Source organism: Parasteatoda tepidariorum, chromosome 7 (assembly GCF_982258835.1).
Source record: "Parasteatoda tepidariorum strain Cologne lab strain chromosome 7, Ptep-v5.0, whole genome shotgun sequence".
NCBI lineage: Eukaryota > Metazoa > Arthropoda > Arachnida > Araneae > Theridiidae > Parasteatoda > Parasteatoda tepidariorum.
Window position 1 is genome coordinate 100,577,460 of NC_141761.1, and position 15,362 is coordinate 100,592,821.

General features: G+C 30.3%; 1 protein-coding gene across 13 annotated transcripts in view; it reads left to right on the forward strand.

Annotated features, from left to right (window-relative positions):
* The window catches only part of LOC107445501 (transducin-like enhancer protein 4), a 171,298-nt gene that overhangs the window by 40,507 nt on the left and 115,429 nt on the right, over positions 1 to 15,362 (forward strand). For 2 of the 13 annotated variants that reach the window (XM_016059906.4, XM_071183078.2), the window contains exon 1: positions 3,576 to 4,367. The exons of 5 other annotated variants lie outside the window; for them this stretch is intronic. In XM_016059906.4, the coding sequence (XP_015915392.1) occupies positions 4,347 to 4,367 (21 nt within the window). In that variant the 5' untranslated portion in view covers positions 3,576 to 4,346. Of the gene's footprint in view, positions 1 to 3,575; positions 4,368 to 15,362 lie in introns of those variants that run through there. 6 more of the 13 variants (XM_016059913.4, XM_071183079.2, XM_016059939.4 and 3 more) reach the window with 3 other exon arrangements.

A 15,362-nucleotide genomic window follows, 5' to 3' on the forward strand; every position in this document is an offset into this window, starting at 1 on the left:
TCCTTACCGCACTCCCTGTACATTTTTCTACAATCCACTTAAATTTCAAGTTTCTAATTGTCATGGTTTTTACGCAAATAGACAAAATGTAACGTCTGCTTGAACACCCAAAACAGCGGCGGCACTTGCAATTTTTTAATATAGAGAGGCATAAGTGCTTATCTAATCATTATTATTGTCATACTCACAAATGCTATTGAAGAACGTAGTTTGTGCCACTGTGGCTCAGGGGATTGAGGGTTCGCTTTCCAATGAGGCGACACAGGTTCGAATATCAGCGGTGGATCATCGACACAAATTTGGCTTCCGTCTCGCATCAACTCCAGTGCCGACGTAAAATATCCCCCTGCCGTTACGCTAACTATGAGAGGTTTTCTCTATATGTCACGCAAATGTGGGATAGTTCCATTAAAAAGACTTCTACTAAGGCTAGTTTGTCTCATTCCTTGATCCAGGTGTCCCCTTGTCTTCTGGGTTGCGTTCAAAATTACGAGGTTACCGAGTTGATCATTGATAGTGTTAAACTCAGAGCTGGGTCGCTTGCTCAACGCCGATTATAAAATGAAATAAAATGAAAAGTGTAGTTGAAATTTAAAAATAAAATTTGAAATATGATCTATAATGCGTATTTTGTTTCTGCACTAATTATATGTGTTTACGTAATATTGCGTCACACGTGACAAAAGGGATTAAGGGGATGATGGACAACTTTTTTACTCTGTGAAAATCGAATCAAAAATATTGGAAAAAAATGGCACCACTCATGGGTGGATGCTTTTATTTATTTTTTTATAAGAATGTTTTGAATAGCTATTTTTTTTATTAAATATTGTGTGCACTGTAAAAAATACTTTGAACTTTAAAAAAAAATGAACTTCGAATGTTTGTAATTTTTTATTTATTTATTTATTATTTACTTATTTTTTTAATTTAAAAAACCTTTCAGAACCTTTGCTACCCAGAGACAGCTTTGATCAGAGTTGATAATTTCAAATTTTTACTACTACACCTACAACACGCATTTTGAATAAAATGTTCCAGAAAGGTTATTAAAATAATAACCTTTATGAGTGTGTTCTTCCTGAATTGATTCAGTGTTTGAGTGCCACGTATAAATGCTGTATTATGGAGATAAGTTTAATTACATCATGTCATGCCTGCAGCTACTGCTGTCAAAACAAATCGTGATCAAAGATTGTCATTAAAGAGTTATATTATTTGTAAGAGCTTTTAAGCCAGGCATGTCTATTTTAGACAGCGAGTTAGAACTTTTCTGTTCTGAAATTATAGCTGAATGCGTGAAATAATATTTATTTAGGTTTCTTTTTAAAGCAGGTTTGTTTAATTTCAGTTTGAATAATTTTTGAATGAAATTTAAAACTGAGTTCACGAACAATTTGTTTTCGTGTAGCGGCGAAAGAAAAAGATTTTTGATATGGAATAAATCAAAATTCTGAAAAAAGTCTAAATATGTCATTATATACTTTCTAACTTAATTTTAATCCTAAATTTAAATTTAAATTTTTTCTTCGTTTTCTCAATAATTATTACAGTTAACAGATTATTGAATAAAGTAACCGAAAAGTCGATGCCAAAAGAGCTTTTCTTTAAGTTTGTATCCTAATAAAGGGTTGCAGCACCCCCTAGCAGCCCTGAAAAGAAACGGATAGTTGATATTGTTCATTTGAATTGTTGATACATTACAGTTTAAAATAATAGTGTTGGTACCATATTATAGTTTACTTTTGTACGATTATAATTAATATTAAAATAATATTTAATTTAAATTATTACTAATATTAAAATCACTTCATCTAGTAATTATAAGCAAAGACGTATATTCGTATTTATTCTTCATTAAATAAAAGAATGTTAATGGCACTTGTCAATCATGGAAAGATGCATTTAATCAATAGAGAAATATTGAGTTCTTCTTTCCCCCTTTTTAGAGAAAATGAGCAAATCACAAGTGAGTAAGTAAGTCGCCACCCCCTCTCCCGAATTTTTTACTTCAACTTTGCCTGTATTATCTAATTTTAGGATTAAATTTAAATAAATGATGCAACTTTCATCATCATCATCATTGATGGGACAGGAGAGGGTGCGCACTGGGCAGCCGAATGGTTCTCGACGATTTCCTTCCATCCCTGGCCTGTTTTCAACTGCAGTCCAGAACGAAGAAGTCCTTATCTACAGAATCGAACTATCGAGTTTGGATTTTCTCCTTGGCTGTAACAAAATTAATGTTTGAACACATTTATAAAATTTCAAGTACTAGAATATTTTTTAGGAATCTTTTGCATTTTCCTTTTGCAGTTAGAAATTTAAATTTCTGAAAATTCTAAAAAAAAATTCTTTTCAAATTTTTTCTTTCCTCAAGTTCATTTTTGATTTTAAATTTGAAATCTTTCCCGGGATAATTTTTTGTAGCATTTAAAAAAAAAAAATTAAAAAAAAAAAAAAAAAGTCTTTAATGTCTTACATAAGCCTTGCTGACCCTCTTTGTTAACAAAAACAAGTAAATCCTCTCCCTCAGTTAGGCGTTTACATAATATTTGAATGGCCCCTTAAAGAAAAAACCATTATGGAATAAAAATAAAACGACTGTATGACTAAATGAGTTAATAAAAAAATATCATGAATGCAATTAATAATAACGTACGAAAACGTCAAATTCATTTACCTTTCTTCGAAATTTATACTCAATTTTTTTTTTTAATTTCAATTATTTTTATATATATATATATATTTATATATTAAAAAATATTGAAATATTTTTATATATATATATATATATAATGTTAAAATACTCTTAAATTTTAAGATTCTTGTTAATACTCAGCCCTGCATGTAAAATTGAAAATATTTCAATGTTTAATGTAATTAAAAAAGAGTTTTCGTAATATTTTTAATTAGCTCATAAAATGGCAAAAAAGATAAATATATATATTTTTTTACATGTTTTAAAGGAAACGTATTTTTTTTTATCCCTCACCCCACCATATCTGCCCCTTAAAAAAAATTAAAATTTAAAAAAAAAAAAAAAAAAAAAAGAATATATATATATATATATATATATATATATATATATATATATATATATATATATATATATATATATATATATATATATATATATATATATATATATATATATATATATATATATATAAGCAACATTTAGTGATGTTGAGCATTTAAATCTATAGGAGTGTCAAAATATCAGGTATTTTTCATCGATAGAATTCATTTAAACCAGAGAGTAAAAAAAAAGAAAGAAAAAAAGTTAAGTGTTCATATTTTTAAACTATAGATGACATATGGCTACCTTTTTAAATTGTAAGTTAATGTGTACGCCCTTTCTTCATTGAACCACGGTGCTAAGGGCGACCCATTAAAATACCCGCGGAGACCACTAATTAGACACGGGATGCTGTTTGTTTTGATTAGCCGCCGAAATTCGGCCAAACATTTTTCGCCCATCCGCGCTTGCTTCCATCGAAAATTAAAGCGCCCACGTTTTATTATAATAAAAGGTGGCTAAGAAAACCGGTCTATGGTTTTGAAAAGGTTCCACTGAACATTTGTTCAACATCAACACGACACGCACAAGTGCCCATCCAAAGTAACATCAAACTCTGTATAATTATCTTGCTTTGGGAGCGAGATGATCGCCCGGCTGGCTGCTTCGTGAATCGCATTAACAGCGCAAGGACAAGCTGGAGTGTACCACGCGCTTTTGACGACCAGCTGTCAAACTGCTCTTCCATCGTAACTCCTCCTACAAAAGGCGGGGCTTCAGCTTCAGTGTCTTGTCGATTGGCGGCGGGGTCTCAGTGTAAGCTGTCGTACCACGTGGGACGGTTGGGGCAACGCCTGGGAACAGTCATGTTTGTTGATTAAGCCAATCTGAGCGTGAGAGCATATCCGCAATCGCTCTTGTCAAACCGCGGGTACGGGTTGTGTGTTGTGTGTCTGCTTGGTTCGCTGCTGTGTTGTTGGAACCATCTTCGCACAGAACAAGTAGGTTTTTGTGTGTTGTGTTCGTTCCTGTCCCTTTGGAAAGTATTCGATTGTGCTGTGCTACTCTACAATGGATATACAAAGCTGTAAAAATGGTTAGGCCTAGCATTTTTTAGAATATTTCTGTGCTTTTTTTCAACTCCTGTGGCACCAGTTTTCAAAACGCTTGGAATTTTAATCGCCGGATATTGTGTTGGATCTGTTAATTTGTTTACCTCCCACCAAATGGCGCTGTTGTTGCCATAATCAACTAAACAAAGGAGCTAGGCCTAGTGTATTATTATTGTATTTACGTGGTTTGAAGACAATTTATGACATAGATCATGTATCCGGCCCGCCATCCTGTGAGTATTTTCTTTTTATTTCTTTTTTTAAATATGGTGCATATTTTAAAATGCGTAATTTGTTCAATTATTTATCTTGCTGTTACGAAATTGCTTCTGAAAGAAGTTATCGTTTGTTTTGTTTATCATCTGCTGTAAGAGAAACTGTTTGATACCGGTGTTTTAACGGCTGGCTTAGAGAGCCGCTCTAATGTTTGCTTAGCAAAAACTTAAAAGTTGATAGGGGATCGTTTACAAATTGAATCGATTAGTGAACACTGAGTTTAATCGGCTTTTAATTGTTGTATTTTAGTTAATTTGCTATCGTGAAGTTTTGTAGCTTTGAAAATATTAAGTTATGGATATGTTAAAAGTTTTTATATCTCTTATTATGTTATATTACGAAATTTGTTTTTGATCTGCTGATTTTATTAATGATAGTTTTTTACACCGGTATGTAAACAGTAAGTGCAAAACTGAAAATGTAATTTGTTTTAAATATCGGAATTTGATATTAGAACTTCAACATATATACATTATTTTTAAAACCGATTTCCGATGCTTAAAAGGTGGTTATTTTTCGATTTTTCTTTTTTTTTTGTTGACAATTCGAATTGTAGTTACTTCATTTAAATGTGTGCAGTTTAGACAACTTAACTGAAAATGGAGGTAAAATTGCTGGTTGTTAAGCGTAATGTACTTTGATTTTAGTGCATTTTAATTACATATAGATTAACATTAGACTTTTATTTTTATAAAAATTTTTCTTATATATTTATGTCTTAAAGCACATTGTGCTGAGTTATATTTTAAAATATTATGTGAGTTTTTTTATGATTAGCTACTATCCCATGAAATGTAGTCTATAGTCGTGATAATTATTTTGCTATTAAGATTGAAATAAATTTATCTAACATAAATTCTGTTATTTTCTAATACTCTGTGTAAACGAACCTTTAAACATTTTTTTAAATGTTAATCATGTAATAAAGGATGTCTTAAACATAGAAGTTAGCTGACAAAGCCGTTGTCATTTTAGTTAATAGAGGCTTTAAAGCCAAATTATGATTTTAGCAGAGCATTGTGTTGTTAAAGCAATATTATGTGAGAAAGTTTAAGTAATACTGGGTTCAGCAAAACTGCCTTTGAAAGAAAATTTAGGATTGCACTATTGAATACCCTTTTTCATTGATGTCTATATCTGACTCGTTTTCTAATTGGTGAATTTAAAATTTATTAATGTTCGCAGTTAGAGAATCTTTTGTATTAAATGTATAATAGTATCCAACTATATGTGATGTTAAGAAAATATTGTCGAACAATACGCTATTGGAGATTACACATTACTATTAAGATAATTATATTTGCAAATGCAACGAAATTGGTTAAAATATTCTTAAAAAGTTCATTTATACCCTTCCCCAAAATTATTAATTGAAAAATAATTACTAGATAAATATGTTATGCGTACATTTAGGAAACTACCAAATTTTTTTTCTAAAAATTAGTATTCGTTATTGCTAACTATAAAGCAATTACTGATCACAGCAGCTTTGTTTAAGAATGTGATTACTGTTCTTCTTTATAATTTAATTATTATAACCTTTTTTTTTGTTCTTGTGCGAAATCATCAAATTCCACACAGCTGGCTAAATAATGTCATAGTTATTCCATAACATAATTTATTAATCGATTTTATTCTTCAATCGATTTTATTTTTAATCGATAAATTATCAGACTGTAACAATCGTCTGCTCTATATTATTTATCTTTTTGAACTGTTTTTAATTTCTACTAATCTCCCCCTTCCCCTGATCTCCTGTCCTAATGAAAGCCTTATTGTACTTGTCGATGAGAATGTTTTAAAAATGATTCAATCAGTGTTTCGCCAAGGGCGGGAATTTACAAGGAAAGTGGCGGTAATTTTTTTCTTCTTCTTTTTCTACTTAAGTTTTCCGATCACGTCAGCCAATAGACTTCTCCTTTGCAAATGAAAGCATTTGTCACGGTAAAAAGCAACAGCATTGCTTTTCACCAGCCCTGTCGTTTTGAATTTGTGAGGTTTTTATTCTCTGTGATAACGATTATGGAGGGAAAAAAGTAGTATTGAGGGTTAAAATAAATTGCTCATGCTTTCCTTTGCCTCGAAATGAAATCATTTTTTAATCTTGTACCCTTTTTTAAGTTCAAGGTTGTATTTAGGAGATTTATGGATGCAAATTTTGAATGTCATAAGTTGGTTAATATGCTCATCAATTCCATTTACGATGAATTACATGAATTTTGGGCTTGCACTTGCGTATTTTTAAAAATTAATAATCACAATATGATATGTTTTAATTGTATCTATTTTGTTAACGTTAGAGCTGTCCTAGAGTTTGGCGAAACGAAGCATTAGTGCGATTCGAATTATTTCACTGCTCGAACCGTTCTTTTTTTCTTTTAACGCATGTATTTGTTTAAGGATTCCAAGTCAAAGTAGGGTTAGGCAAAAAGAAACATTTTAATGCGATTCGAATCAGTTCACTGAAGTGAAACGAATCGGTGCTTCAAATTTGATTCCAACAATAATCCATATAATCATTAAAGTTGCTCCATTGCTTTCTTCATTTTTATGCAAATAATTAATATTATTTTGTAAAAAAATATTTTTAAATTTGAGCTAGCATGATTAATTATTTAAATCTGCTTCGACGAAATTGAGTGATTCCATCAAGTTATGAAATCGGGATTCAAGTTGAGTGACCTAAATCAAGTGATTTATTTTAAATCGAGTCAAGTGATTCAAATCACACTCATATTGATCAGAAGCACTGAATTTAATCAGTTCATTGTTTGAATATGAGTTATTTGTTCGAATCACTGATTCAATACCCAACTCTAAACAAGTTTTATAAGTTTATTACTAAAGAAGTTTGTTTTCGTAATGTTCTTTAATTATAACGGAAAAACTAATAGTTGCATTGCAATAACCGTATGCAGCATATAGTTTAAATCGAAGTGATTTTACTCACTTGCAATCTTATTATGATTACTGCGAATATTAAACTTTACATTTTCAGTCGGTGAAAAAAAAAAGCTTTGCAACAACTGGTTTTATATTGTGCCTATCAAATTTTTATTTGTTCTTTAAGAAAATAATTGTTTTGTTACGGGTCATTTTTATAATATTACTGTATAATTATCCTTTTCTATTTTTAAGGGTATTTTAAAACTCACATGCAAGCTATGTCGATGAAAGGTAAAAGGGAAGGGGTGAGAGAATCGAACTACATGTTTGTTGGGTTGTTAGGATAATGACTCTACCTTTGGTTTGGCGTTCTCCCAAAGAAGTGACGTAACATTTCCTATTGTGTGTTTCCTCTTTGGGGGGATCCTAGGAAAAGTACATTAGAGAGGCGATGATTATTATAAATCACACGCCATTTTAGTTTGGCGATAATCCAGCTTCTAAATGTGATTAATTAGAAATCAAGTCGCCACTTCCTCTATTTCAATGTGTTTGCTTACACCTGTCAGAGGCTTCGTATCTTTCTAAGGATTTTTTTAAAGCTAATTTTTTTCTTCTTTTTTTTTCTTTTTTTTTTGCTGGATTGCTTGCAACAACTTCTAAAGATAATATCTTGACGATATGCACCAAAGACTTTTTTTCCATACGTATGTTTCCAGAAGTTTCTTACCACTTTAAAAAGTATTCGGGATAAGTGGTCTTTTTGATTATTTTAGATTTGCAAACAATTTTTAAAATAATGCGTTATAATTTAACTTGGCATCAACAATAAACTTTACTTTAAAAAAAAAGCAATCAACTACTATTGTGATTAATTTGTCTAAAAACTATTATCTTCAATGATTGAAAAAATATTAATTTATTCTGTATATTAATCTGTGTATATACTTTAAATCAATCCTGGAGTTTTTAGTTTTCTTAATTTTCAACTGATGCATCGTCTGCAACTATTTATTTTGTTATGGCTAACATTAGAACTGTTGCCTGCTAAAATTAAAGCATATCAAACTTTTATTTTTCATAGAAAAGAAGCACGTGTCATCCGTTTCTCTATGCCACATTCTCTACTAATTCACTTCTAAGTTCTCTAAAAACTTTTCTCTACAAGGAATAAAAACTTAGGTTTACTTTTATTAGCTACACAAAACAGATAAAGTTAAAATAAATCCTATCTCTATCCCCTCAACTTATTTTAACTTACTCCTTTAAAGATAGTTTTTAGTGTTCCTGAGTACCTTTCTGGAATTTTTAGAAATCATAGTTTAAATTTCAACTTTAACAGACGACGATCCTCCTATACTATTTTTTTTAATAATATTAGCTTTTCATTTTCTAGAAAAATTAAATAGTTAATATTTTATGAAAATGTATAATAGTAAGTAATAATTTAGTTAATTATTATTCAGATTATATTAATTAAACTAAATAATAAATATGTGATGTTTTATCTATATTAACGCAAACGATTTTACAAATACTTTACATCTAAAGTAGAATTTTTCATTTTCATAATTTCCAACTGATAGATCGTCTGCGACGACTTATTTTATTATGGCTAACATTAGAACTGTTGCTGACTGAAAATAAATTATTCAAATGCCATTTCCTAAATTACGTTGGTCGGCTATGTCTATTGAAGCATATCAAATGTCTATTTCTCATAGAAAGAAGCATGTGTCATCGGTTTCTCTATGCCACTTTCCTAAAACAAATAGTGTAACGTTTGGCGCGAGATTTCCGGTCTATGTTTTTCATCTTTGCCAACTGGCATCAGTCCATCTTGAAAACGATCTGTTATCATCCATCGTTTTGGAATGATTCTCCCTGTGTGGCGTTAGTTATTTTAAATACAGTCATAATATATTTAAAGATTAATTATGTATGGGTCTCGTTGAAACTACTTGGAATTCAGATATGATTAGAATTTGGAAATGATCCAAGTTATGTTTAATATTCATCGTCGGTTTTATTTCATTTGGTATCAATTTCTGTTTGTTTGCCAATGATTAGTATATGATGTAGGTTTTATTTATGTAGGAAGAAGGAAATGATCTTGAAGTAGAGTAAATCTTTTTCAGTTGTGATAGATAAAGGTCTATCCTTACTGATGCCTACTACGCGAGTTATCTTTTTATTATTTTTGTAAATAGAACAATTAACAGTTTACCTTGCATGGTTGCTCAAAATGGCGGTTTATTTTGGATAATTTTGTAAATGTTTTATTTTTCTAAGAATTTTTTTTTTTAAATGCAGTTACAATCAATAGATACAAGTATTTTACTCAATCTTTTATAATACTTATTTGAGATTTGTCTTTAATTGTTGGTATTGTTATTTTAAACAATGCTCCTGTGCATTGTTTTGCATTTCTATTTATGTTCCTTTTTAATTTCAGGCTAGAAAATGCTCAAACTGAGAATTTTTTTAATTACTCTTAACTGCTATGTTTTTAAGTTAAGTTTTTTGTATTGTTGTATTTATTCATTCATTTATATCTATATATATTATTTATTTTGTCCTTGAAATTTTCTTCTGTAGTTAGACTTTTGTTCTTTGAAACTCCAAGAAAATTCCCCCCCCCCTGAACTTAATTTCAAACTTGAAATTCCCATTCCCAAACTTAAATTTTTTATTTTTGCATTTAAAAAAATAAAAACAATGCGACAACAGTATCACTAAAGATGCATATGCATATGAATGGATGATTAAGTCTTAAGCAAATTTTGCTTATCTAAATCTGAAAATTCCATTATTTTTATTGAACTACAGCGAATATGAACTGCTGCAAAAGTGTAAATTGTATTATTAGTTGTATTGGGTTACGTTCTTTATGCTAGAATCAGATGTCTAATTTATGATTAAGATTAGTTTATAGCTCTCGCATGATGGAAATAACAATACTGTCATAAATAAAATCTTCTTACTATACGTTTGAATTAATGGTTTGTGTAACAGTCCTTTTTCCTGAAATAAGTGTGCATTTGATAAATTGAGTGTGTGATAATCTTGCTAAAATTCACAGCGATACGGCATTGAGTACAAAATGTCTATTAAACAAACATGTACTTTCCTTATCGCAATTCAAACAATAATGTTATTGTCTAAACTTTATTTTATTTGGAAATTATTTGCCAAAGAACAATTTCCTGAGGAAGAAAAACAGCGATTTTTTTGTCAGAATAAAATTGATTATTTGACGACAAATCGTTGACCTTCAAGCGTTATTTTTGCGGCTACGGACCGTTGCCATTTAGCGAGACAAAGTTTTAATGGTCTCTTGACTCTCTTATTTATTTTCTCTCTCCGCGGTTGAAGTTAATGCCGGTGGGCCTCCTTCGATTATTTGATTATTTTCGCTTCGCTGTATTAAGACAGCATAAATTTATCGTATATTCTATTAAGAGACATGTCTTAGGGTGACGTAATCGGGAAGCTTTAAGTTATGCTTTTTCATTTTTTTTTTACTGAGTTATACAAGTTATTGGAATGATTTCGTAATGGTTATGTTTGTTTTTTCAATTACTTGCTACTGGTTTTAATCTGTTAATAATTAATAAGCGTAGAGTCGATGATACTTTAATTATTGAAGTTCGTCTTATTTTAAGGCATGTCCTATTTATTCCATTCCATTCAAAATATTTTTTTCAATTTCTTTGTTTAATTGAAAGAATATGGAGATTATTTCTTCGTTTCTCTTATTCAAAACTATTTAGTTAAAATAATGGTATTATGTTTTTAATTTAATTTTCAATGCTTAGGTTTAATGATTTTACCCAACCCGGAAAAACCAGGATGAGTTTTTCGAAAAAATCTACATGAAAATCCCAAGTGGGCTTTTTAATAATTACATTTTGTTATTAACAATTCAGGTCTAATTATTCAGTTTATAATCGAATAGAATACAAACTCTATATATCAAAATATTTGTATTCCATTACTTCTATATTCTTATTCTGTTTAAAATTTTTAGTTAATCTTTTTGGAAAATGCTGCACTTTTGGAAAACAAAAATTTCAAATAATATATTGAAGTATTCTCACAGAAATTTGAAATACTAATTCACAATACAATTGAAACTGTTATACCAAATCACAATTCATTGAAATGGGAAAATAATTTATTTCTAAAAATTTATTTTAAATGATACTTTCTCGTACCTGTGAGTCTGGTTTAGTTGCATTCAATTTTCAAATGATATTTCTAAAGTGCTTTTAAATTAACAAAATAAAATTTAAATAATGGTATGGTATACGGTATGGTATAATGGCGAGGCTAAGACTTTAAGGAATGAAAACCCAATCGCTTTGGGGAAGAAAAAGAAAAAAAAAGACAATACACTTCTGAGGATGCCGAATAAATCTCAAAAGGAACCCAATTAAATCCTAAAAAACGCCAAACTTTAAGCCAGATTTTTTTTTCAATCCTACAAATGCACCTCCTATTAATCTTTCAGTTTTTAAGACAATATTGTATCTGTCAGGGAATTAGTTCTTTCAGAACAAATTATTTCTTTTAAAAGTGGTTTATGTCTGAAAAAATGGGTACTTTGTATATATCCCCTTCTCGGCTTCAGGGCATTTTGGAGTGTGGCTCGTCAATTGGCATTGTTTGAAAAACAACCCGGCTCTCTGCATCGTAAATAAAGATTTCGCTGAATTTTCACTCATTTCAAACCGAATGAGCTTTTGTCCCGAGAGCTGGTTCTGTTCGGCTTTCTTTTTTATAACTTGTCCTCCGCATTTAGTTATGGTCCAAATTATACCAGCTTAGAGCTTTCTTTTTTTTCCATTTTCTTTTCTCTTTTAAGTGGATGTGGAATCCATTTAGTTTTGTTTACTCAGACATTAAATGGTTATTTGGGTTTGCTTACCCCAATTGTTATTTTCGCTTTGATATTTGAATAGTAGTTATGTTCTGTTTATTTTTGAGTTGGGTTAAACAAACCTTCCTGTAATCAATCGGTCTATGGAAGAAGTATTAACAAGCATAATTGGTTATTGTTTTACTTTGTACGAAAACGAAATCTGTGAACTGTAATTTTTTTCTAGTTTAAAATCACATTAATTTCGCAAGAATTAATACTCCTTCAGGATAATAAAGGCGCGTTTATTGTTTTCGGTTTAAATTGTTGAATATGTTTAGATGGGCGAAAAGTGAGTTCATATGGAGACCCTTTGCAGAGTTCGCTTATCTTGTGAATGGAAAAGATACGAGGAAAAGATTAAATTGCTCCAAAATACTTATTAGAACGCTTAAAAAAAAAGAAAGAAAAAAAAAGCAGAAATCGGGTCTTAATTCTTTTTTTTACCTTCAGACCGACCCTGTACTTAAATGTTCTGCTCACCATACTTTTGATAGTGACATATAACTTTGTCAAGGGCTACTTGGCTGAATTAATTGTACTCAAGGGGTACTTGACTGAAAAGCATACTAGAAACTAAGTTAGGTTACATTTTTGTGAATTTTAGAAGCTAAAAACCTGTACTCTTAACTGTATTGCTAGCTGCACTTTAGCTAAAAAATGTAAGTCGACCCAAGTCGGGTGTATAAGTTATCTGCTAAATAATGGAGATTTCAAATATCCGAAATTTAATTGTTTGGTAAAATGAGCCAATAATATATAGTTTAATGTTCCCAAAATAAAATCTTACTCGTGTGAAATCTCTAATTTTTATTTTTGCAAAATTTTTCACATTTTTTTTTCTTTTACTACCTTACTCCGAAAAGTTCTTTTTCACAAAATCTAACAATTTTTTTTACAAGAATATTGATTTGTTTCATGTTATCAGCATCAGGAAGCTGCTATATTCTTTAATTGCTAAAGTAGTCCAATGAAAAAACAAATGCCCGAATTCCCTTACAGCTATTATAACTAGTCTTATTCTAAATATTCTATTGTCTATAGAAATTTTTTTTTTATTGATGAACCCACTTATTAATTATTTAATCTACGCACTGCTTTTCATAGATTAAAAAAAGACAATCTTTTAATCTTTCGCCTACTATAACAATTCCTTTCTGTCTTCGTTTAATGGAGTGGCAAAAAGTCATGCCCCACTGCCCCTGCGGGGGACCCATCGGAGCGTGAGCGTCAGTTCTGCTGGTATTATTAACCGGAATTGCGCCTTCTGTATTACTCGTTCTTCATCATTTCTCTTAGCTGTAATCTTCAATCTAACAGCTTTGTTAGCGCCCGTCAATCTTTACGGCTTATAGTCTAGAAATCTGTCATGAACAGTTATTGCAGTCTAACTAGTTATGACAGAGTTGTTATGGGCAGATATCACTAGTTTCAAATTATATTGTTTATTCTTCCCTTGTTTCAGTGACAATTACAAGCACCCACTTCATCCTTCGAATGTTCTCATAGTTATGCAGTTTTTATTTTTAAAATTTTTTTTTTTTTTTTAAATGAAGTTTGCACATATGTGTCAGCATTGATTTAAATTGGTTATATGAAAGCATAGCTGCCAACTCTACTGGATTTTCCATTGGACTACTGAAATAGAATTGCATACACATATGTGTTAATATGTGTATGCAACTTAGTCAGGGAGAACAGATTAAACCTGGATTTGTCAGGGAATTCTATTTTAACTCCAAAAATCAGGGAAAGTAATAATTTTTTTTTACAAAAACGTGGAATATTCCTTCATCATGCCCGGAAAATAACCAACCAGTCTTAAAATTGTCAGTAACCACAATCAGATTTTGAGATTCGAGTTAAATAATTCTAACATTTATTACAATTGATGTAAAAATTCACATAATAGTGAAACTGAAATGTTTCCATCCTCATTTAATGATTTTTTTTTTCACGGGAAATCTAATACTTCACCTGTTAACAAATAAAAGAATCAAAAGTTTTCTGATGAAAATATGGTCTCAATTTTCTTTGAAATTTATTCGGTGAATTCTTTCTTTCTGAAATTGAGAGGGAACTCTGTTATATAATCAGGAATATATAATAAAAATATTGTCAACGCAAGATGGTCTTTAATTTTTAATTAGAAATGTCGGAATGAGTGACTAATAAGGTTATTCATACTAAACTTTTTTTTTTAAATTTTTTTTTCACTTCATCTCCTTTTTTGTAGTAATCATATAATATTAGCACTGGTAGGAAATAACTTTTGAAGTGAATACGTTCATGGGAAACGGTTTGGAAGTTTTATAGTGTTATCAACATCCTTTCAGAGGTGTTGTTTGATGATATGCTTTCGCGCATCCTGCATTCAAATCATTCACCACAGTTAATATGAACAGAAAGTTTGAGGAAGTATTCTTCCAGAGAAATCTTGTCCTCTCTAATCGTTTTCTTCACTCCAGACCGGATGACGACTCTCACCATTGTTTTTATTATTTTTTTTTAAACCTACATTTTGCTTTGGAAATGAAACAAAATACAAATAAAGATAAATCATCAGTAAACAAAGCCACCAGACATTTCCCATCATTCACCACACTTGCAGCATTTAAAAAGAAAAGAAAAAATTCGCAACTTCGTCATAGATAAGAGGCTAACAAATTTCTGAATAATATATAGAATAGCGTTGTAAATGCTTTGCGAAACAACTTGACATACAATCAGCCGAAGTCACAATTTAAAAACTATCAAATACGTTAAATTATCAAAAATCAAATACGTTTATAGGGCAATTATCAGAAATCAAATGTGACTTTTGGTAGTTTTCATATCAATTCTGTGTTCATTTGACAATTATCAAAACATAGGTTAATGAAAAGTTAATGTTCATTCATAGTAAAATTATCAAAAAACTAGTGATGTGGTTTTAGTTTATTGACCTATCAAATCTTTAATGTTCATGAGAAAATCACCATATACTTTCATCAAAAATCAAACACTTTCTTAGGACAAATTAACCTGGCATACAATTAGTCGAGTAAGAAATGGAGATCTATCAAATACGTTCAAAACCAAATAATCGAAAGTGAAATACGTTTATAGAACAATTATCCAAATTAATTGTTGGTTTTCCTATACG